Source organism: Emydura macquarii, unplaced genomic scaffold (assembly GCF_026122565.2).
Source record: "Emydura macquarii macquarii isolate MOO-44397 ecotype Brisbane River unplaced genomic scaffold, CSIRO-AGI_Emac_v2 contig_2846, whole genome shotgun sequence".
Classification (NCBI taxonomy): domain Eukaryota; kingdom Metazoa; phylum Chordata; order Testudines; family Chelidae; genus Emydura; species Emydura macquarii.
In genome coordinates, this window is record NW_027132983.1 from 4,939,867 (window position 1) to 4,965,131 (window position 25,265).

The 25,265-nt window shown below is 42.6% G+C and overlaps 1 protein-coding gene across 1 annotated transcript in view; it reads left to right on the top strand.

Moving 5' to 3' along the window:
- The first annotated feature begins 3,381 nt into the window (after positions 1 to 3,381).
- Positions 3,382 to 25,265, top strand: part of LOC137166403 (sodium- and chloride-dependent GABA transporter 3) — a 153,612-nt gene continuing 131,728 nt past the window's right edge. Inside the window, exons 1-5 of the mRNA XM_067568108.1 lie at positions 3,382 to 3,732; positions 4,151 to 4,383; positions 8,609 to 8,743; positions 8,883 to 9,023; positions 10,677 to 10,767. Of these exons, the coding sequence (XP_067424209.1) occupies positions 4,164 to 4,383; positions 8,609 to 8,743; positions 8,883 to 9,023; positions 10,677 to 10,767 (587 nt within the window). The 5' untranslated portion in view covers positions 3,382 to 3,732; positions 4,151 to 4,163. The remainder of the gene's footprint in view (positions 3,733 to 4,150; positions 4,384 to 8,608; positions 8,744 to 8,882; positions 9,024 to 10,676; positions 10,768 to 25,265) is intronic.

Genomic DNA, 25,265 nt, shown 5'->3' on the forward strand with positions numbered 1-25,265 from the left:
AGGCAGAGCCTTGAGGGTGGAGTGTGTGAGGTAGGAGGAAAAGCAGGAACTTTTAGGCTATAGCAGGGACACAGGAACCCACAAGAAAACAGCAAAAGATTTTCCTGGCTTTTCAGAACTCTAGATTGTCTCTGACATTGTGATGAATGGGTTAGAGATGGAAAAGATACCTATCTACAACAATAGCTGTTAAGCCTCTGAAAATAGAACTTTGACAGTCAATTGGTGCTTAATTTAAAATGGCTATTATCCACTGCAATGATTAAATCCTCTTATTTTTCATTGTGCAAATCTGCTTGGACATGAGTCAGGCAGGTTATTGCTGTTTGTCTTAAATACAGTCTGTGATGGTCTTGCCAAAGAAGCTCAATCACGTTGTAATACATGCTCTTAAATTGCCTCAGACTTTTGATCCCACTTAATTTGTCAGATCGCTATCATTAATGAAATTCCTCTTCTGCTTTTCCTTACCATTGAGTAGCCATTATCCACTAAGAGCCTGATCCTGCAAGCTCTTTGCTTACTATTTTGCTTACACAAAATCTAAAATTAATCTTTTAGAATTGGCTAAGTTTTTTTTTCTGCAGTTACGTCATGATAATGGGATTCCATATTCTCTAGTCACTGAAGCCAATAGGGTTGCACTGGTGTAATAGAGGGTAGAATTTGTCCCAGATAGACTAAGTCCCTTCAATTTTAAAATTGTATGACATGACCACTAATCTGTCCCTGGAGACAGCAGCACCAACACATGAAAATCTCTCCGACTCCCCATGTTATGGACTAAATCCTGCTCACCCTGGGACTGTTCATAATGAGAATATGCCTTTGCACAGGGATAGATTGTCTCATCTCGTATATCCTGTCTAGCAGACGTAAAAAGGCTTACTTACAGGTATGAAAGAGTATAGTGCAGGGAGATGTCTCTGCTGTTTCCTAGGAGAGTAGTGCTGTGCTAGTGATGGAGGCATGGCTTAAAAACAAGGGAGTTGAGCTCAGGTTGAAAGAAGCTGCACTGCCTTCCCCCCCACAAGCAATTGCTGCAAATTGCTGTATCCACAGTGCACAAGAGAAGCAAAATGTACAGCTGCCTTGGGCAAGTTTAAAATGTAACTCTCTCACGTGTAGGGGCAGTGCACTGAGATGAGAGCGGTCGACTCAGGGTTTGTATGAAGTGTGTGCATGTCTAAGATGGGGAGCAGGTAACAGTATTGTCTGTCATGCGCAACAGGAGAAAAAGAATGTGAGTTCCAGCTGTCACTGGACAATCTGAGGGTGGTGTGCTCTGCTCCCTTCTGCAGCTGGACAGTGATTTATGCTTTAACTCCATGGCAGGACTCTGTGTTCTCTATGGCTTTTTCCCAGCATGCTTGGGGTGTGTTATATGCTTGTGTATATTGTTTTTAAAATCTACTGCGTTTAGGTCTCCACACTGCTCATCTGGGTAGGGAAGCATCTGTTTCTCACTCCCACTGTCTCTTCATATGGGTGTTGGTGTGGTTTCCTTAATAGTGGTAGGATGGAATTTGAACTCCTATTTGGATGCATCATTTTTAACGAAGGGCCATAGGTGAATCCACATTTTCCCTGGGGAGGGGAGGTTGGAAGTAACAACAGCTGCGAAGGCTCCTGCAGCGTTGATGCTCAACTAGCCCCCATGGAGCAGAGAGGGGGCAGGAGGAATCCTCTTCCTCCAGCCCTCCCCAGGCCAGGCTATTCGGGGAGTGTGTTGGGCTCAGGATCTGCCAAGGCATGAAAAAATGCAGTTTTAACTAACCTGTTGAGTTTTGATGACCATCTTGCTCAGAACAAGCAATATTCTAAGATAAATCAAACCTTGAATGTCAGTCTCTTGTTTTATGGTACGGCTTTGTTACAAGATTTGCTGTCCTCCAGTCAGTGAGTTCAGCTGTGATTGCATGCCACGTGCAAACTCCTGATGGACCTGGCCATGAATTCATGATGAGCAGAGCGAGATGTAATTCTGGATCAACAGAGGAAGTGAACTGCAATTTACATTCCAGAGAGATTTTTTTTCCCCTTCACTCACATGAAGTTTTCAAAAAAGGGCAGAGATGAAAAAATCAGTTTAAAAATGTGGGAAGCTTTCCATTGCAAATACAGTACTGTGCTTGTCGTACAGTGTTCCCTGGGGCTAGCTGTTATATGTCTTTGAACCCTGAGGATGATGGGACACCAAATGGCTCAGGAGCTCAGTCATGGGGTGTAGTGCCTACTCCTGCAAGGTCACCAGCTCACACCCTAACCACTTCAGTAGTGGACAAACACTCTCAGCTCAGTCTTCCTGTTGCCTTCCATGGGCCCTGATGCAGGCCCCTGATGCAGGCTAGCCTGAGTTCAGTTCTTAGTGGAAAGCTGTCCACGTCACAATTGAACCTAATGGCAATCCTTGTTGGCAGTGCCAACAGACAGTCCAAGACCTGACTGGATACCACATTACCTTTATATCCCTCAAGCTGGCCCCTCCCCGTTAGGCATGTTGGCCTGGCAGTGTGGAGGAACTTGCAGTGCTGCTGTCTACGCGGTGTCTGTTCTATGGATAAATTGGAGGCTTCCTTCCCTGAAGCTGCAGATCTGGTGTCTTTCCTGGACATTCAATTCTGCAAGCCATGCAGGGTGGTGGGCAGGAGCGAGAAGAACACAGGCCAAAGGGGAAGGGAATAGCGCTCCTGGGCCATCCATCTTTGTGAGATGTGGGTATTAATAAAAGGTGTGTTTGGAAAGATCAGAGGCGGGGGTGTCACACTGAGCTGGAGCGCAGGGGCGGAAGGATGGGAGCTGTGCCCAGGGGGAAGGAGGTGTGAGGCAGGATTTGGAGGAGGACCAGGGCCAACATCTGCCAGCAGGCAGGAGGCTGTCCTGGGCCTGGGGGTGGCAGGGCTGCCGGTGGCAGGTCAGAAAGAGGTGGAGGCAGCATTGGATGGCAGCTTATCAGCAACATAACGAATCTGAAGAGCCGATGATGCCCGCGACCTGGCAGCGGGGGGCCGGGACCCCATTAGTAGGACGGGGCCTACCTGGCCCTGCTGCTGCCTCCCCCCGAAGAGTAAGTGCGGGCTGAAGACTCCACGGTGGGGCTCCGAGCCCCTGGTGGGCTGCCCGCAGCACCCGGCCTCTCCCCGGGACACCCGCCCTCGGGTGGAGCCTTGCTCTGCCCCCTGGCTGCTGCCTCCGTCTCCGGGGCTGCCCCGCCTGCCCCCAGCTCCCTCCTCTGCCGGGCTGCTGGCGCTAAGGGCTGCGGTTCAGCCCCCCCCCCCCGGCACAGCTGGAGCGGGGCGGGGGGCGATGGTAGCGAGCTGGCTGGAGATGCTCCGGCAGCCGCGGCGGGCGGCGGAGGCGGGCGGGCGGGCGGGCGGGGGGGGCCGGCTGTTAGTTATACCCTCCCTCCGGCAGAGGCTGAGCAGTTGCAAATTCGCCGCCGCCGCGTGGGTAGCAGGGAGGGTCCCGTCCCCTGCCGCCGGGGAGCCGGGCAGCAGCAGCAGCTGCAGCAGCAGCACAGAGCCGGGATCAGGCGTCCCTGCCCGCCCGCCGCCTCCCACCCTCCGCTCCGTCCCCTGCCTGCGCCGCCGCCGCCGGGCGCCTGCAGCTCCTCGGCCCTCGGGCTCCAGCGCACCAGGGCGGACAGTGGCAGCCCAGGATCTGCTCCGAGCCCAGCCGAGATCCTGCGACCCCGCGGAGCGCTCCTCAGTACCGGCAGAGCCAGAGCCCTGGGTGAGTAGCGGGGGCGCCTGCTCCTGCGCGGAGCCCCGGAGCCTCCCCATCCTTCCTGCTTTCCTTGGAGCCGTGTTCGCAGTCCGAGTCAGATGTGCTCGGTCTGTGATGGCTGAGAGGTTTACGAGGCTGGGATCCTCGCTCGGGGAGGGGTTTCTGAAAGGTCTCGGTGTCGGTGTTTCTCCTTCTGCTGACTACACTCAAATAATCCCATCGCCTTTTTCTGGCGCGGGGGGTAACTTGTCTGATCTAGCAAAGTTGGCATCTCCTTCACTTTGAGCACCTTCTAGCAAATCCACGTCTGTTACAGGACGTTCAAAGCCAAAGCTCAGATGTGGGATTTTTAAACGGTAGTTTGTTGCTGTGAGAAAGTGATTTAAAAATCCATCCGTCTTTCTTCCCCCCTCTCCCCCTCCAGGGTGGACAGAGTCATGACTGCTGAAAAGACTATTCCCATCATTAATGGCAAACCAGAAGATGCTTTGGACCCTGAAGCCTCAAGTACCAACCTGGTCCACAGCAACGATAAGAAAGTGCACGAAAGAGGCCACTGGAACAATAAGGTTGAATTTGTGCTTTCTGTGGCAGGGGAGATTATTGGGTTGGGAAATGTGTGGAGATTCCCATATCTTTGCTACAAGAACGGAGGAGGTAAGATGGCATCACATGTAGATTCACAGCTCAACCATAAACACATGGTAAATAAACAGTAAACAAATGCTTTGCAGTGACTTCTTGCACTGGTAGTAAAAAATGTGTGTTTATAAGAGGACTTCAGTGCTCACAAAGCATTAAACATTTTGTCGCTGTGCAAAATTATGGAACATTTTATTTTATAATTTTTGCAAAATGTTTTGCAATTTCCTTTCACGAGTTTTTTGCATCTATGAAATGTCATGTTTTTGTGAAGACAGTAATGCATTTACAAAGCTTGCATAATTAAGTGGAAACCATATTACACAGAAAAGGCCAAGGTGACTCAAAGCTATTTTCACCCAAATTTTAGTACAAACAAGTCATGAAAAAGATACTAGTACACTATTAAATGGGACTATATATTGTATGTTTTTCAGCATGTAAACATATACACATGCATATGCTCTCAAAAACAAAATAAGAACAAAAAACCAACCCTATTAGGAACAGCTACAATATAAAGTAATTGTGTACTTTCCAAAATAATATACTTTGCAAAGTACAAATGATACATATATTTTAATAATGGTTTAAGGAATACATGGCAATCATGGACTGAAATTTTAGGATTGTTTTCTTATCATACCTGCATCATTTATTTGTTCTCTGTCAAATCATAGTTCCTTTAAACCTAACTTTGTTTACTTTCCCTAGATAGGATAGGAAAAGAGGTTGAATTGTTAGTTGAAGAAAGGATACCAGTCACTTTATTAAATATTAGAAATAACATCAGATACATGAAGTTGAGGAACACAATAAAAGAATGTTACTTAAGGGGAAAAAAGTGCAAATTCAGGTTATGCAACAACATAGCATATTTTAGGTATCATTTATAGCTGGTATGAAACGCATAGGGTATATGACAGTTATGAATAAACACTTCATCCATGGTAGAGCTACCAGTGGAAAAAATGATTAATCAAAATAAAAAGTAGTTTAGAAATATGGTCAGCTGGACACAGACATTCTTCCAATTAAGGCCTAAAACTGTAAATAAAAACAGATAGCTTAGGAAGAAAGCAATGTGCCTAGTAGCTGATATGCACACATGCATAAAAAGACCTATTCATCAGTAGGTTTTCTCTGCCAACAATGTCAAATTTATCTCCATTGTCATTCCACTGAGTAACACCAAGGCTAATTCTGACCCATTTTGTTTGCTGCATTTCTAAAGTGTGCAGTAGGTGTGTTTGCTTTTAACTTGGCTTTAGTTCCTTTTATTCCTGAACTTTGGCAAAAATGAGATAAAAAGAAATCTGTTATTCTTAAGATGTTGCTTGTTGATTTCTCATAGTGTATTTATTATATAAAGAAATAATCTGGGCATGAAATGCAGAACATATTTGATGCTAGTTTGTAAGAATTGTCCCAAGGATTTTTCTGGCAAGGTAGAAGAAAACTTTTTGAGAAATAACATTTTTAACACACAGAAAGACACAGCTTTATTCCTATGTTACCCTTCATACAGTCGTTAGTTACTTTTGTAGTATATCTATATATTCTAGCTAGTCAAAATGAAACTTCCATTTTCATCAATGTTAGCTTGAAATAGAAAGTACTTCAGTCACATTTGCTCTGTTAGATGAAAACACGTTTAATTAATAACAAACTCCAGCATCCTGAAGACAGAACATAATGAAAAAAATTGATAAAATCCTGGCACCACTGATGCCAATGGCGACATTTTGGGGCCAGGGTTTCACCCAACGTAATTTGCTCTCAGCTCTTTGTGTTCTTCTGAGCCTAGGTGTGATGCTGGGATCGAGATCAGAATTGGGCTTGTTTTATACTTAGTTTCTGCATCTATATATGAAATGCAGGTCAGGGTTCATGAAGAGCAGTTTTGATTATCTCAGTTTGTGTATGAGCGTGGGAATGTGCTTACTGGTGATAGTTGATTGTCCAGTAAGATAAATTGCCTTTTATAATTTAAGGTCAGTTATTGTTTAGATATCTGATTGATTATTTATTTGGAGAGTAAAAAGTCTGGTTCTCCTCTCAGTTACACTAGTGTAAATCTGTTGAAGTCAATGCAGTGAGATCAGCATAAAACCGATGTAAGTGAGAGGAGAATCAGCCCCAGAGGATCACATCTCACACTCCTGACTTAAACAGGTACTTACACTAAAGTCATGTTCAGGACTATGCATGTGAGTAGGCAAGCAGGATTTGACCCAGACCAGCAATTCTCAAACTGTGGTCTGTGGAGGTTTTGGAGGGGTCTGCAGAATTAAATATTTGGAGAAACCATGCATTAAAGAGATTGGGAGAGGAATCTGGTCACTGAAGAGAGTGACTTTTAATGAGTTTGTAGACTGAAATTGCAGGTTCACATGGTGCCATATTATACTTCTGTAAAGCAGGCATCCTTTGTTTTATCTCCAGTTCTAGATCCAAATGTCTGAAATGTAATCCAACCTTACAGTTTCTTCTGGTTTTTTTTTTTTTAATCATTTAAAAACAAAGCATCCCTGGTTATTAATACAACTATAAAGTTGTCCTGAAACAAAGTTCAGAAACATTTGGTTTGCTGTGAAGATTCAGAAAGTAAACACATATTATTGCAGACACAGTTATAAAAAGGCTGATCAGTAAAGATATATGTGTTTTCAGAGCATTGGTTCAGGGAGATGCCATTAACACTAAATCTCTGCAATGTATAGGAGAGGTGAAGTAGCTTGTGCTGTGGGTGGCAATATTTAAAAATACATGCTGAAGAAAAGAAAGGAATGCTACTGTGCATCTAACTTTGTTACTTTGAAATGGACTGCATATCCATTTAATTATTTAATTTAGTTGGTGATCTTGAATGAAACTTAGATTAAAGTACGCCAAGGTTGTATGTTCAGGAACAACAGGCAATACACTGAGACCTGGATTCTGCCATGCTAACTCACAGTGAGTAGTGCCCTTATTCTGCCAGTAGCCCTCCTGAAGTCAAAGGAACTTTTTGCATGGTAAAGTCTACACAATGTGAGTAAAGGTGACATAATCAGGTCCTTTATGATTACTAGTTCACCTAGTTTGAGTATGAATCATCTGATCCATCACTGTGTTTACTAGATGTCTTTGGTATCCCTTTGTCCTCCAGATTTATTTTCCTCTTCCCTTGCTTGGTCTAAACCTGTAGTCTTTGTGTGCTTAAAACTCACCCCTGGGCTCATTAGCAGTGTGGTGTGCTGGATGGAGCTTGTTTTTTCTGTGTCTTCTCTTTTCACTTATTCTCTTTGCAGTGAAAAGGCTTCATCTTGTTCTTAGCTACATGGATTCTACTGTCAATGAAATCCATGGACATTGGACCAGATGCAATTGAGACCCGAATTTGACCTAACGCATCCTTTCTCACCTCCTTGTTAATGTATAACCCATTCCCATAATATTTATCTCTCTATTTTTGTAGGTGTTGTATGTAAATATTTTACAATATGATTAAATATTAAATGAATGTTTGATTTCAGAGCTTAAATTACGTAGTACTATTAAAGTAATATTTATGCTATGCCTTAGTCAATTAAGAAAAGAATGACATTTACTACTGGGCAACTCTTTGGCACTGGACTGTACTTATATTACATATTTTGTATTTAATCTTTACTGTGGGAAGCTCAGAAAGAACATGGATGCTTTGTTATTTTCCTACTGTGTGAAGTTAAAATTTTCAGTTTCAGGTATATATCTTCTCTTGATCAAAGGCTAAATCCTGCAAATAGTCCCATTGGTTCTCTGTCTGTTTATATGATTCTCACCGCCTTAGTACCCAAGTGCCTCACAATTCTTAATGGATTTTATCTTCACAACACTCCTGTGAGGCAAGGAAGTATTATTCCCATTTTACAGATGGAGACTTGAGGGATGAGGTGGATAAGTAACTTGCCCATGATCATACAAGAAGTGTGGGGCTGAGCTGGTAATTGGATGCAGCTGTCTTGTCCACTAGACAACACTTCCCATATCTACAGGAGTAAAGAGAATAGGACTTGACCCACAGAGATTAATTTTCAGTATTTGGGGCCTGATCCTTTCTCCCATGAGTTGTGCTTCATCCATTGGCTTCAGTGGTACTACTCAAAAGAGTTAGCGTTTGTAGGATCCTTCCTTTGTGAAGGAAAGCTAATTTCTCAGTTTTCTTTCAAGGATCTTTGTTTTCTCTAACCAGCTGCATACTGATGTTTGCTTGTAGGTGCTTTCCTCATTCCATATGTGGTTTTCTTTATTTGCTGTGGAATACCAGTATTTTTCCTGGAGACTGCCCTGGGACAGTTTACTAGTGAAGGTGGTATTACATGTTGGAGAAAAGTTTGCCCGCTGTTTGAAGGTACAAACCAGTTTTTTCTTTTTTTTTTTTTTAATGCATTATATGTTTCAGAAAAAATAATGTTAAGATATGCAGAAAATAGTATGGTCTTGGTTTGAAAAGCAAGAGATTTCTGTAATTCTTTATTTTTTTTCTCCAGGTATTGGATATGCTACCCAAGTTATTGAAGCACATTTAAATGTTTATTACATCATCATTTTAGCATGGGCTATCTTCTATCTATTTAACTGCTTTACCACAGATCTCCCTTGGGCCACTTGTGGACATGAATGGAATACAGGTATGGCCCCAGTAAACGTAATAGTTATAGAAATTCTTAAAAGTAATTGATTACTGAATTAAACTGTGGGAGCCAAATTCACTGCTGGTAGAAATTGGCTTAGTTTCACTGAAGTCAATGGAGATGTGACAATCACATCAGCAGAGAATTTGGCCCACAGTATTTACCAGGGTTTATAAAAGAGCCCTGGTATAGAACCTTGTTCATGCATTTATGGTGTGGCTTTTTATTTTTTTGCTGTTGCTTGTTTTTTCTTGTCGTTGTATAGACATTTGTTTTTGTCAAATGTAATGACACTGAAAAGGAGCAGAAGCCCGAGGCTTTTGAAGCACATCTTAATTTTGAAAGATAATATGGCTAAATCCTGAGATCCCTACTTAGGACTACATCGTACTTGCACTTTTTAACACTTAGGGTGTTCTGCTTGAAAATGGTGGCACAATATGGCTTTCAGTTTTTCATTAGTCCTTATTCAGACAAAATCCCCATGAAACCAGTAGGCATCTTGCCTGCTTAAATATTGAGGGAAAAATTGAGTAAGGATTTTTGGATTTGAACTTTCTATTCAGAGATCTATAACTTTATTGTATTGTATTTTTCTGTCTGTATCTGGGCCCACTCCTGCAAACCCTTAGTTGCACAAATAGTCCTGATTTACCTGAGTAGTAGCTATTTGTGTGACTGACTGCTTGTGAGAGTGAGGGTTGCAGGATAGGGCCCTGTATATGAAAGGTTTGTCCTAATATGGATATTCCTTTATCATTCAGAATGTTTAAAGTACTTTATTTCACTTGAAAGGAAGATTATAATGGTCTGTGGAACTGAATGCCCACAAATACTTTCATCCTTTAGTACAGTGATTGGTTATAGTTTTCATGCCCTTGATCTCCCCTCCCCCGCCACACCTGTCTGCCCTCACCCCATCCTCTCACCATATTGTGAGCTTTATGGCTTTGACTCACACCCATTGGGCCCAATCCTGCATTCCGTGAACCCCCAAAATACTTTCAAGTCCATTTGGATGTGATAAGAATCCCGGGTCAGCCCACTGGTGGTAGTAAGTTTCAGTGTCCTTTTTCGCATCCATGCAACAAAGCCTAGCCACTCTGGATTATCGTTCAAATAGTATGTGTCAGCTCAACCATGCTGAGCTGTTTTGATCTCTTCTCATCTTTTTTCCCCTACACCAGAAATAACAGCACACCAAACGGTAACTTTCTCACTTGCCATATTAAGGCCAGTGGACACATGTTGCTGGCAGAAAGCAATTGCTAAGCCAACTGTTGGCATTGAGAATTGAAACTTAATCAGCTAGTTAGAGCAGTTGGAGTATGTTTTAACTCCCTAGCAATCACACCAATTCAAAGCTTCTTTCTTTTGCCTCAAACACTGCATTGACTCTTGCAATTGTAGCTCTGCGTTCGAAAAGTACTGAAGGTGAATGTAACGTGCTGTGCAGGACTATCTTCCTGGGATATGTCTGTGTGACTTGATGAATGAAGTACACTGTAATAGAACTGACGATTCCATACTATTTTCAAATGTCTGGAAAGTCTTTGTTTGCTAAGGGTCAGTTAAATTAGACTGGTGGTATTATAAGATGAGCATACTGTATTGCAAATATCATAGCAAACATTTTTTGTTCTTTTATAGAAAACTGTGTGGAATTTCAAAAACTTAATATGAGCAACTGCAGTCAACTCTCTTTACAAAATGCCACGTCCCCAGTCATGGAATTCTGGGAGTAAGTGTACATAAACTTTTCTTTCAATTAAAGTATTGATTATGTTCCAGTTTTTTTGATCATCCACTGCTAAGTCTGATTCCTGCAGTCCTTAGTGATATGAAAAGTTTAACTGGACTGGTTTTCAGATAAGGCAAGAAGATCAGAGTACGAGTTTAACCTGGTATAGGATAATGGAAAAGAGATTTTCTGTTCTGTGAATAACATTTTCTGTTTTCTGTGGAGACATTTTTTTGACATAGGGCTCAATCCTGCGCCCACTGTAGAGCATGGGAATTTTACCACTGACTTTAGAGAGAATAGTATCAAACCCATACTTACTAGAAGAAAGGAGGAAGATGGGAGAGAGAGGGTGATTTAAAATATGTATCCAGTTCTTCAGCACATCTTTTTCTTGTAAGAGCTGCCCATTTTGCATTCTTTGAGACAACTAACATAAGCTTTTCATAAAAGCAAAGTTACAATAAAACATTAACACACTGCATTGTATGTTGCTTGTTCAGGATCTGCTTAATATTCTAAGAACCTGGCTAAAGATTCTGGCTTGCCAGCTGGGGAGCCCTACTCCTCTGAGTATGCTAGGAAGGATGGTTGTATTCTAAATATGTATCCTCTTTTTGGCACTTCTCTTGTGTAGGTACTTGGCGTGAAAGCTTTTCCATTACAAGGACACCCCTGTTTTACTACACCACAATTCCATAGAAAGAGTTCTCACATTTTTTCAGTAGTATGCAATGCAGAGTCTATTTGCTGACAATACAAAATTAATTAATTTGTTACTCAATTTAAAATGCGGGTCTTTTACTGGACCATAAGTAAGCAGGTCAGGGGATCCCTACGAAGCTGGCATGACAATTGGTATTTTAGCTACTGTCTTTCATTATTTTACAATGAAGAGTCTTAAGATTATTTATTCATCCCTAATAGGAACGGTTTGACTGTCTTGTGTTTCCATGATTCTGATTTATTGGCTAACATAGTAGTAGTGAATAGCTGTTGACAAACTGAAGGCTTCTTTTAGTGAGTTGTGATTAAACTGATTATTTTTCAGGAATGGTTAATTTAACAAGGTGTACATATATCTGTACATTTGTTCTGTGGAAGATACAATGTACATTAGGACATGCAAAGCTTGGGAGCATTGTTTTTAAAACCATGTCATTATTTAACTTTCAGAGTATTTTAATGGCACATTCTAATCTCAGTATTCTGCAGATGGGGCCTTATTCTGAAGTTGTTTAATGTGTGGAGTCTTAGTCACATCATTTAGACATGGAAAATACCTACTAGGACCATCTCCCAAGGGAAAGCTCTGCATTGAAATAATTTACTTGGATGGCAGCGTGTGCCATTGTCCTTAGCTTGGGCTCAATTAGTCACACCATGGTGAATTATCTGAACTTCCAGTGGCAGGGGCTATTGCCTAAGTATATGGTATTGGTTGTATAGGTTCATTTCAGTTGCTGTACATGACTATGCACTTGAAGTTCCACAGTGACCTCAGTACAGGTACACCATCCTGCCCCCTACTTCATTCTCAAGGCAGGTGGAATGTGGAAATGAGAAGTGTTGCAGGCTGAGAGAGGAGGTATGGAGGGTACATACAGGAGGTAAGTCAGTGGGTGGTTGGGGAAATAATACTATACAGAATGTGAAAGGACAGTTCATCCGATGGACACCCTGACCGGTGATGCAGTGGTCGTCTTTCAAAACTATCATTTGATTATTAGGTCTCCTTGCCACAATGTTTGAGTAATTCTCCATGCTTACAAGGGTATATTTAAGAAAAGATTAGTAGTCTTTTACGCTAGAATCTCAGTAATCCACCCACTTTATATCTTACATCAAAATACAGCCACCTCCGCACTTCTCAGGAAAGATTTCATAGTAGAGCAATGGGGTGAAGTCTCCTATTATTATGGCTTCATTATTTTTACAAACTGTATTATGGTACCATTTACTAGTAGCATAGGGTAATTAAAAGTAAGCTGTTTTACAGTTGTCATAGTAAAGGTGGAAGTATGTTTTGTGATACATTAGCCTTTTTCCCCCCCATTTTGCTTATTTCCTCGCTCATTAATTTGCAAAATTCAGCAATGCACAACTGGTCACTCAATTGTCAATGCAAATTGTCAAGTTTCTGTTCTATAAGTCTAAAAGGCCTTAAAATAGATTTGTAGCTTATATCCCTGTGGTTACACTTTGTTAGCAAGTACCCTGCTTTGGATGTGCCCCAAAACAGTGCTCCCTTGCTAATATGATAGAAATGCAGACACTTTTATTCTGTTCTTTGCTTCCTAAACACGAAGACAAATAAGACAATACAGCTAAACATGGACCTCAGCCACAATGGATTTTGAATACTCTGAAGTTTGGGGAGAGATTTGGGTTTGTGGTTTTGGGTGAGAGTTGGAAACCAATTATGAAATTGGAAGGGATGCACTAAGTTTAAAATGCACATTCAAAAGTTTTTAAAGCAACAAAAACAAATGAGAGCATAATTAAAATATTATTTTAGAAGAAAGTTCCTAATGACTTGGTGTGCCTAAAGGGATGTCAGATAAACAGTTCCAAAGTCCATGCTTTGTGTGAGCATACCACATCTGTTAAGAATCCACAATGCAGTAACCTTTTGTTACTTCTCTAGAGCTGCTTTTCCTCTGTTGTTGTGTGCAGACAAGCTGTTGATAATGCTAACAGTTTACTAGCCAAAAGAGTCTAATAAAATTAAATGTAACTGTTTTCCCTGGCCAAGTAAAACTGATGTTCCACAGCTCTTCCCCTGGAGTCAGAATAGGCTATAATCCTGCTGAAGAAGATGTTTGTCTAGTTAAATTTTAAGTAGGTGAAATGTTGCATGGTTTCAGAATTTATCAGAGACATGATCAGTAACTTGGTAAAAAAAACAACAACAAATCAACAAATTTTGGAATATATTTGGTTAAAACACACAAGAATTTTGGTTATTTTATAATGGCTGGACTGAGTGATTAGAATAGAATGACCAGATGATTACAGTTCAATTATGTGATTTGTATCTCAGACATTTAATTACGAGTATAGAATGATCTATGGTCTATATATTCAAAATTGCAGTGCAGTTTGCAAAGAGAGTAGTAATATGTAGTAAATCCATAACCAGGCTAGTGAACTTGTACAGTTAGATGTCTAGTAACTCATACAGGAAATGTAATTGGATTTAATCAGAAGTCTTATTTACACAGTACTGATTTGCTTTGTAAATAGCAGACAGTTTAGTGCTTGTGAAAGGCGTTGTATAGTTGCTCAAGCGGCCATAGTCCCACTCTGAACAGCTACAAAATGGATAAATTCTCTACACTGGCTTTTTGTTCTGTGTTTGCTCAACACCTAGCACAACAGGGTCCTGGTCCACGTCTGGAGCTCTTCATTGCAGTCACAATACAAATAATAAATAATGATAATACTTTGGGTCATCCACATGATTCATTGTGTTCTGGAGAAATCACCTCTTGGAATGTGGGTTGTTCAGTCTATAATTATCCAGTCCTGATACAGGCTGTCAATAAGGGTGTCAGTTAATATGGATTTCTGCTTTACAGCTCATGAAGAATAGCTATCAGATGGGAACTTGGGTCCATACTAGCTCAGGTTGGATTCAAAGAAGAGCTTTGAAGACAGCAATTCCTTATCCAGATACTGTCTACAAAACAATCCAGTCCTCTTTTTTTAAATAATTAATAAGATGCAGGCCCTTTTCAGTAAAAATGTAATAAGCAGGTTTTGTGTGGGGTTTTTTCCCCCCTCCTCCTTTGGAGTTTGATCCTGTGCCAATTAAATTCAGTGGAAAAACTCCCATTAATTTTAAAGGTGCAGGATCAAGCTTTATGCCAAGCTGTGTTCAGCATATTTGATTTTCCAAGAGAAGGAATTAGGGTGTTAGGTATTCAAGGAGCAGCGTGCAGTGGATAGTAGACAAGTGTGCAGATATGGGAGGGAAAGAAAACAGAGATAAGCACAATTTTCAACTCTCACAGGCAGATGCTCCAATGTTTATCTGTAAAAACCATCCTTTGATAAGCAGATCCCCTTACCACCATTTTTGCGTTAATCTCTATACTTACAAGGGTTTATGTAAGAAAAAATGAGCAGGCTTGAAAAGGCTACAAAAGTTACAGAGATTCCTATTTGCCTAATGCTATATAGTTCTCAAGTTACTGCTCTGGGTCTAAGATACATAAGCTAAAAATATTTACGCTAATATTTATAAAGGCTGCACAATTTGTTAAACAGTATTGTAGCGCAGCATCCCCTCACCATCCCTCTGGACCACAAAGGACTCAGAGACCCTCAAACTTGCAGTCACCAGTGGTTTATTTACAACGTGCACATGAATCTCCCACCATCATACAGGGCTTTGCCTGGGCCAGCCGTCACTGGGGCTGGTCAGGGTCCAGGGAGATAGACAACACCTATACACTCCCCCAACTCCTTTCCCTTTTGGCATCTCAAACCCTCTGGGGCCTGGCTTATAAAGCCTGCTGGGCCAGAAGGGCATCTGCAGCCCATGGCCTAATCAAACCAGGGGGACACTGCTCAGCCTGTGCCTCCACACAGCTGCCTCCACTCAGGCAATGAAGCCCCAGCCCAGGTGCCCGTTCTGCTGCCCCTGAGCTAGCTAAGCTAGCATGGCAGGGGCTGACCAGGGGTTCACCCCCCAGCTCCTGTCACAAGTTTATTGAAGAGAAGAACATGGCTGCATCAAATATCAGTGGGTGTTAGCAACAGGCGCACGTGTTGGATGTGGCTTTGAATAGGTGTTACAAATATATCGTGTGCACAAGAATCCTAGAGAGCATTTGTGCTTTGGGCCCTTGGGAATGCTGGCAAAGGCTTAGCTTCTGGTTTTGCAAAGAAGACACCCTTTGTTTAAAGTCACTTAGGTTTTTCATGCCATCCATATTAGAAGCCTGGACCTTTGTTAGATAGCATAGGGCTTTGAGGCTGGAAATGGATAGGAATCTTCAGTGGGTTTGAGAATGGCAAATATGACCTCTGTCATTCCTAGATCTCCTGCTTCAGAGCCAAGGAGTGACTCCATCTAACTCTGTTGGTGATGGAGGGAACGCCCTGCAGTGATATGGGAATGAAACATTCCAGTAGGAGCTCTGACTCACACAGTTATCCTTTCACGGAGTTGAGCACAAACTCTGTGGCTGTCTACCTTTCTGTCAGATACAGAGGCCCTACCAGTGATGGTGGTGGTAGGGGTAGGGGAGAGCTGCTTTGTGTAGTTCAGTATAGCACTCTGTTCTGCTGAGGTGATGGGTGGGACATACAGAGCTTAATGAGCCTGCTGCAGGCATGAGTGGTAGAGAGATGTCTCTTCGCTGAGGCAGTAGTGGCTTTTGCTTTTAGGATCGCAGGTTCAATCCCTGCTGCTGCTGATCTATGCTTTGGTGTGGCATTAGATTTCAAGGTACTGTGAAGGTTTAAATCTTTTGGCTTCGGAGCCAGTAACTGAATGCTGCTTTTATGCCAAAAGGGCATTATCCTGTTTGAGATGCAACAGGCCATGTGGTTGAGAAATGACTCTTTGAGTCTGGGAAGTTTGACTTTTTGTCCCCTTTTCTACTAGGCCAAGGATGACCATCCCTGGTATTGATAATGAGATTTTACCTGTACTTGTAGCCTTCTCACTGTAAATTTGACCACGGAGGTCAGAGCTGCAACACTGGGGAAATCTAGGAGTTTGAGGAGAGCTTTATCTCCCTGCCATTTTGAAGTACCTTGTAAACCCTGGTCTTGGAAATGTGTCAGAGTGTTTTACACATCATCAGAATGGGTATCCCTCTAAGCTGGGTAGTCGACTCAGGGACTCCATTCTCATAAAACTCCAGCATTGTGTTGTGAAGGATGGCAGGCAGGAGTCTGAAAGGTGGTGGTTGATGCCCAGTGTTCAGAGAGTGCCCAGTTTACTTTGAAGCGTAGGTGTTTCTTTCAAAGGGTTAGATATCCCAGTCAAGGCACTCCAGCGAGAACTTGTTTTCTCACAGCTGTGAGATAGTGAGGTGTGTGGTTTCTGGTGCCTGCTCTTCATCCGGTTGGATGCTAATGTTGGTAAAGGTTCAGGTAGTGACAGAGGTGGGGATCATCTCAGTCATGCCAGGAAAGGGCCACAGGAGACACTGGATCAGCCGGGGATTGTGGAGTGGATGAGAGTCAGAAAATGAGGAGGGATTCAGTTTACTTGCTCAATCTCAGCAGGTAAGGAAATCTTCTGTCCAGTACAGGGCAGAGTCAAGGGAGCCTATAGATACCATTTCCACTACTCCAGTCTGTTACCATGGTCTAGTTGGAAAGGGAGCTGTGCAGACAGAAGTCCATGGTACTGAGCTTGATTCCATCTCAACAGTTTCCTTTATTGGCTGAGTAACACGCCAGACCTGAGCCAAAGAAGGCCTGGTTGTTAGCCTGTCATTCTCTGGAGGGGGTGGCACATCCTCAGCATCTCCAAGTAAAGCCTAGTGAGAAAAAACCTCTTTTTGTGAAGGGGAAAGAAAAGGAGCTGCTCTCAGTAAAAGAGAAAAAGCAAAAAAAAAAAAAAAAAAAAAAATCCTTCACAAAGTCAAAAAAAAGTTTTTCCTGTTTCTTTCAGGGAGCAAATAGTGGCGGGAGTTGCATTGTTACTAATCCCCACAACCCTATGAAAAGTCATTAGCAAGTTTGGGCCTTATCCTGAGATGCTGAGTACCCGTGGGCATTCAGTGCCTCTCAGGACTAGGCATTTGTGCAGGAGAGCATTATGCTGTGCCAGACTCACTGGTTGCTGTCAGGTTCACAGGAGGCCGTGTGAAAACGATCTTTTGTTTTGATTCACACGAGCTCTTCATCTGGTTATGACTTGAAATCACAAGCTCTGCCTGGTTTCGTTTGAGAGCAATAAACAGGGAGTAGGTTTCCTCAAAAGGCTAAGCCAGCTTCTCAGTGATAGTGGGCTGAGTTTTGAATTGTAATGAGGCCTTAAATCAGGCAGGTGAATTTTCCATCACTTTAGGATTTATTGTGAACATTTTGCACAGCTCTATTTATTATTACACACAAAAAACTACATTAAAAGAATAGTGTTAAGGTTACAAAATCAAGCACTAAAAAGTTAGGAAAGGGCAGGATTAAGGGTAACCAGGCAACCTTAACTGAGCACCTTGTGTGTATGCATTATGATACAGAAGCATCATATTGACTCCAACATCATTCATCAGCAGAGGTGGCACTTTTAGATCCACACACAGCTCTCTGCTTCTTGAGCTAATGGAGTAACTGACAATGCATTGGCTTCTCTATGAGGACCAGCACTAGAGGGGGATGGGACACTTTGCCAGTGGGTTTCCCAGGTATGTGCTGACAGCAGAGGAGTGGTGAGATTCAGGACTCTTGGGTTCCATTCCAGGCTCTGGTGTGGAGTGTTCTGTAGTGGGCAGAGTGTCTCCTATCCGTTACTCTCAAGCTTAATCCCTTTTGCCCTGTCCCATCCAACTTGTCACTGTCCTTTCTCTTACCTACTCCAAGTTCTGCGTGCCAGTCCCATTCTCCTTTCTTACCCAGTTCCAGTCTTCACTCCTCAGGCTTCTCATCCTACTCATTCAACTCCCTGCCCACTTAGTCCTAGTCTCCTCCTCGGGGTTCCCTATCTGAGTTCCATTCTCTCTCATCACCAGTCTGTCTCCTTGTCTAGCCAATCCCAGGGCTTTCGTCTTTGCTCCTCATCTGATCTATCTTTCCCTCAGGTCGTTCCTTCTACTCCTCTCTCTTCCCACCCCTGACTGGCTTGAAGTTCCAGGTTCTATTCCCAGGCTCCTATTCAATCTTAGTCTTCCTTCTCCCCTGCTCCTTGTCCCAGGAATGCCCTTCCCTGGTTCCTTGTTGCGGTCTCTTTGCCCAGCCAATCCCAGTTCTTCCCCTTCTCACACCTTAGCTCCTCATCAGATCTCTCTCTCTCCTTGTTTCCTACCCCTACACTGTTTCTTTTTCCCAGTCACTTTGTCCAGCCAGTCCCAGCCTCCCCTTCACTACATTCATCAGCTACCAATCTCCTTGCCCAGCCAGAGTCTCAGTCTCTGCCACCCCGTCTCCTGACTCCCAAACCCCCAACTCACGGTCACAGTCAGTCCTTCTCTCTCCCCTTCAGCCTCAGTCTCACCAGGCTTCCTGTCCCAAGCTACTCCTTGCCCTCCCCCAGTAACATGCAGGAGCTGTGATGGGATGGAGCATGTTCAGTGAAAACAGAATCTTCAGCAATTTTGAGCTGTTAAACTCTAAGAAGTCTCTATTGAGCATGAATGAGAAGCCATTTTTCAACAGCATATACTTTGTCTAAATGTGAGTGGATTTTCAGGAAGATGGCAATAGGCACATCTCTGACACAAAGGTCCCTACCTTGCCAAATTTCAACTCCTTGCTCCAAAGCATGGTGTCTTCTCAAAGAAAAGGTCACTAGAATTTTTTTTTAACATTGCAAAACAACTATATTTTCATAACCTCTCTCTCAGGAAGGTCTAAACTCTTTTGGCTGAAACATTCCAGAAAATCTTAGCCTGAGCCAGACACTGAACATGGAAAATTTCAGTCCAAATGGTTAAAATTTGGCAAAAGTATAAATAAGAGAAAATAAGGTCTTACAATGGGAAGTTTTGTGCAATCTTAATAAGTGGTGCTACCTGACCTGCCTATAATACATAGAAATGCCATTTCCAGGTATTGTTAGCACCTTGAACTCTTAGCTAGAGTTGAGCAATCTATTGATAGTTAATAAATCAGTAAATTTAGCCCCTTTTTCTGATTGTGAATGATTCACAGACTTTGAGTTGTACTCCTTTCTTAGGGCTGGTTCACACTGACCATGCGATTCGGTGGCAGTTGACGGGAGTTACGCAAACTGTCGTCGACTGCTCAGCTTCCCTTCTGTGTGCTGTTCACACTGCGCTGATCCTGTTCCCGTCGACTCAGCGCTACGCTACTTGAGGGGGTGGACTTACTCAGTTGACTTCCTGATCAATTGAGCGGGTCTCACTGACTGCTCTATCGATCCTGAAAGATCGATCTGGCGGTGGTGATTTTGCCACCGTCAATGTAAGCGTAGCCTTAGTTATTCAAAACTATGTCACAAATACTTCATGCAATAATATTTCAGCCCAGATATAGTTCATGAAATAGTCACTTTGACTATTCCTTATTTGTAAAACTAGGATTTTGTCACAGGTATTTTTAGCAAAAGTCACAGACGGGATGCAGGCAATAAACAATGAATTACAGAAGCCTGGGTCCCGCCGCCCAGAGGCTGACATTTGGAGCTCCCCCATCTGGGGCTGAAGTTGCAGAGGTCACGTAAAATCACAGAATCCGTGACCTCCATGACTGACTCGTAACCTTAATTATTTGGAATTCTTATTGGAATTCCAAGTGTTTGGGTGGTTGCCATGGCAAAATATGGGGAAAGTTGTACCTTTGATGTTGGCAAAAAATGCAAGCTTTGGACAAAATAGTAAAAAGTCATATGATTCCCTATTTTAATAGAATTGTTTTATTTTCAGTTGCAAACATGGCAAAGTGCTTGTGATCATATAATTACTCAATAATGATTCAACCCCACGTAGACAGAGCAGAACAACAAAATACTGATAAAACTGAGAATTTTAGAAACAACTGGCTAATACTTTTGTTTGGATAAAGTATGCTACACATACCTAAATTTTGTGGCTTTCCACCTCTCTCTCAATATCATTATTGAGTGCCAATTACTTTTGTGTACTGAACATAGTAAGACTGCATATATCTCCTGTCTTCTCTAAACAGATCTTTGGACATACTGATAAAAGGAACGTTCTTCAGAAGCACTGTTTGTTTGCGCATAGGGAATTTTAAAGCCATCTTTGAAAGATCTGGGAATCCCAACCCTTATCGCTTGCCACAACAAGATTTGGCTGATCAATAGCTCAGTCAGGGCTTCACCCAAATCACAGTTAAGTCAAGGGGAGTGTTTCCATTGAAGTGAGTGGGCATTGGATCAGTTCCATATAAGAGTAGTATTATTTATATTACAATAACGCCTAGAGACCTCAACTAAGATAGGTGCTTGATGTCGCAAAATGCCTATGAAGAGACAGTCCTTACTCTTGTTATGCATTCTGATCATGTTCTCTCTAACGTCTGTATCTAACCAAAGTGCTAAAGCTTCTAAAACTGCTGAGCTTTTCTGTACTTTGTTTCTGAGAACCTAAGAACTGTATGTATTCTGCAAGGTGTGTGGCCTTTGATTAAGTGCTGCCTGAAGCCACTCTTCCACTTTTAGTAGATCACACTGAGGCCTTCTTAGCTCTTTAAGAAAAGAATGGAACATGCCTTTTGCGTAGGACAAGCTGAAAGGCAACATTTAATAGTTTGCTAGGTTGTTCACCTCCTGTAAATGTTTTTCTCCATTAGTCTTCCATGTGAGTGTGTAGTTGTACAGTACAAGTGATATGAATTACCTGTAGAATGGGTTTTAAAGAACTTTAGAATGCCTTAAACATGTGAGTGGCGTTGTAAGTCATAAAATTGATACTTACAATTACACAATGTGTCAGGGGCATCTACTAAGTTTAGCTCAATTTCTTGAAATTAACGGACTCAGGAATGAGGCAGCCAAGTAAGAATGACTCTAGAAGTGTCCCAACTAGCTTTGCAGTAAACATTAGTCATAACAGTTACATTCAAAACACACCTGTGTTTAGCATAATTTACTTCATTGAATAAAATAAAAAGTCCTATGTAATTAAAGCATCTTGATATCTGCTGTATGGCTCTTGAAAAAGTGCAGGCAAAGACAAGAGTCACAATTGATGAGCGGTAGTGATGGGACTGATATTTTTAAAAAGCGTATTTCCCAAGCATAACTTCTGTGTTGGTTGAGCCAGGAAATTAATTGGAATAATTGCCAGGGTATCATCCTTGCTCAGTTTGAGCAGCTCAGCACGGGGTTCTTGCTGTGCAGAAGACATAATAAACAAATGCTGAGCAGCCCTTTCTTTTCTGGCAACTGTTTCATAACATTTGGAAAGCTTGATCCAGCTTGATTTATGTGTTGCTTTTACCAGATGTTTGTCACAACCAGCTTTCCTGCTGTAATGTACAGGACTATTGCAAGCAGAGCAGAAGAGCTTTCCACCACCTCATTTCTGGAGAGCTCTCTGCATTGCGCTGATGTCACCTCTGAAGTTCTGCTGCCTGGGGAGAACATTGCATGTACCCTTCAATGTGGAATGAAATAAAAAAGTTTTAACTTTTAAATTTTAACAAGCTCCCTTCAATATTTCATTGCATGCTGCGCCTTTTAGATTTCAGTAGGGTGAGAGCAAGTGCCATTTGATTTGGAAACAGAGTGGTAATATTAATTTACAGCACTCATGCTTAGGTTTCAGCCCTACAGCTTATCAGTTACAAAGACAGATTAGTATGTGGAGAGACAACCCCCTTTGGAGATACCTAAAGCACCAACATAAATAACAAACCATAACATGAATTCTAATTATCCTCTTGTTTACACCTCTTTTATTTGTGTACCTCCGTTGACATAACTAATTTACACAGAGTAAGTGTCAACAAAATCAGGCCCGTGCTCTCTGCTATGTCTCCTGCCAACACTCTCAGGTCCTTTAGTAGCTATTCCCCTCCTTAAGCAGCTACTCACACCTCCTTCTATCAAGCCCCTTACTGGGCTGCTTCTGGATGCTTACCCCTGGTCATACCTGAACATGTTCAGGTGAGAATGACTTCATCCAAGTTCATGGAAACAAAGGGAAAATACTTTTGGTCGGTGAGGATGTATACTGTTGCTCTCCATCCCAGTTCACAGTGGCTCTTTTGCAGCCGTGCTGCACTGGCTGAGTGGGGCGATCTGAGAGACAGACTGAGTTCTAGTGACAATCCCTCCTTGAGCTGCCAGACTACAAGGGACTGTGTGCATTGACCTTTTCTGAGGGTCAGGCTCCAAGATGGTAAAGTAAGTCTAAGGATGCCAACCCACGTACTTGTGGACATAATATGAGCTGTATATCTTTAGCTTTCACCTACATTCAATATTGTACCCAGTTTACAAATAGGAATACTGAGGCAGAAGGGTTCAGTGATATTTGTGTAATGCACAGTGGTGTAAAAGGTGAGCAAAGTGCTACAGAAGTGCAATGTTTTATTAAAGCCACTCAGCGGCAGAAGTGGGGACAGAACTCAGGATTTCTTGGCTCCCAGCTGTATGATTAATCCACTAAAATAAGGATAAAATTTCCAAGTTTTCTTTTTTCTCTTCTTGCCTGTCAGCTCTTCTTCCTCCCTGCCTCTGGCCATACTTCTCAAGTGTCCTACACGGTGTCGAACATCCAGCATTTGGCCCCAATTTTTACAATTGTCTCTTGTTGCCTTAGCAAAGTCCCACTTTGCACCTGGACACAACCATTGTCAGCAGCAGTGATGGATACCTTCTCCCCCCCTGCTGCATGCAGCAGTGCCTCCACTTGACTTTCTTCCGGGGCAGTGTGCAGCTGAAAGCTCGGGGAGGATGCTGGGCACTAGGCTGGGGTGCAGGGGTGGGTAGCTTGGCTTGGCTCCATGGGGGAGGGGAGGGAGGTCCATGGGGGTAAGGGAGACTACTGCGGTCCCTGACACAAAACACATTGTTTAGTTTCATTGTTTAGTTTCATAGTTTCATTTAGTTTCATTGTTTAGTTTCATTATGAGTAGTTCCAGACCTTTTACATGTTTTTAATAAGATAGTGTGTGCAATAAAAACATTGATGTCCCTCATTGTGCCCCTTATTTCAAGGTGTACTGTCCCTCATTGCCCCTTACTTTGAGGGTCACTTGTTCCTCCTTTCAAAGTCCAGGGGTTGAGAAGTAAGCCAGTGCCCCGGCGCTAAAGTTTGACCCATCACTTTCTGTTTGTAATCTATTTGTTTGGCTCTTTCTTTGTTATTAGAAATCCTTGTAGTGCAGGCAGGACCTGCTGGTCTGATACATGGCGGGGGTGGGGGAGCAGGGGAGCGAGAGTGATTGATTGATTGATTGATTCTTGGCCAGTCACAGAACTTTTTCACATTGATGCGCTATGCTGAAGAAAGATAAAAAGCCGTCATTAAGGTGTCGTTATTGTAGGAGGCTGCAGCACATCACTTGGGGGCTCCCTGGGAGGTATTGTTTTAAAAAGAGAGAGACTCTCATGGGCCTAGTTCAGAGGTTTTTACTCTGGTCTATGTTCCCCTCTATGTGGAATCATTCCTGAGCAGAGGGACACAAGGTGAGATTGTGTACCTCAGAGGCACAGCACAGAACTGGCAGCCTGGCAGAGAGAAGGGGTTAGGCTGCTGTAAGCCACCTTTGTGCTTTCCTAATTCTAGGCTGCTTCAGACTGGTCCCTGGGGTAACTTAGCTCACCCAGAGAAAAGGCGTAGAGGAAGAAGAGAAGGGGATTTAAGCACTGAGAGACTCCAGAGAGGGACAAGGGGAGGAAGAGAAATGGCTAACGAAAATGCTCAGCGAACCATAGGAGATGTTAGGAGAGAAGCAAGAGGCCACAGGATGTAATGAGTGGGGAGGGAGCAGCAAAGTCATATGCTGCAAAGAAATGATGGAGGGTGAGGCTCGGATACTTGGCCTGGAAGAAGTTACTGTGATCTTGGTGAGAACAATTTAAAGAGGGTGGAAGCCAGACTGGATGGATCAGGAGAAAATAGTGGCTGCTAATGCTTCAATCATATGTATATGCACCCATGTACATTTCTGCTTTCATTTCCACTCTCTTTCCCTTGGGCTCTCTGTGTTGCTCCCAGTCTTTTTTCCTGGCTGCTCCCTTTGTCTCCTTCATGCCAGCCCTGCACTTGAAGCAGCTTTCCGGATCCCACGCACAAACATCCTCCTGCTTCTTTTGCAAAGCCTTCTCCAGACAAATTTCTTTGCGTAGCTTTCAGCATTGATCTCCACATCTGTCATGTCTCCTCCCCATTTTGTCTGGACTGCAGATGTGTCTATATATCGTATCTGTCTGTATAAGAGTTCAGGCTTCCCTGGGTAGATTTGGGTTTTGTTTTTCTGATCCTTCCCCCAAGTCAAAGGAGGGTTTGAGAATAGAGACTAGTACTTAGCCTGACTCCAATACACACGGTTAAAGCAAGTCTAATGAACTCAAGTAGAATGGCATGTGCTGATTTTAATGAGAGGTAGACTTGCACAAGAACACTTCAGCAAGTGCCATGAATCTTCGATAAGATGCTCTGAAGTGAAGGTTAATCTTATCCTTCAGGTTTTAAATACTGTAAAATGGAAAATAAACACAGGAACATGTAGAGTTCCATCACAGCAGGGCTGCAGAAGGACAGAAAGATGTGCTGATTGATAGCGAAGGCAGCTTGGTTTGAAGTATTTAATTATGTGTAAATCACAAAAATATGCATTGAGAGACATTTTTTCAGAGCTGGACACAGTGCTGTAGCCAT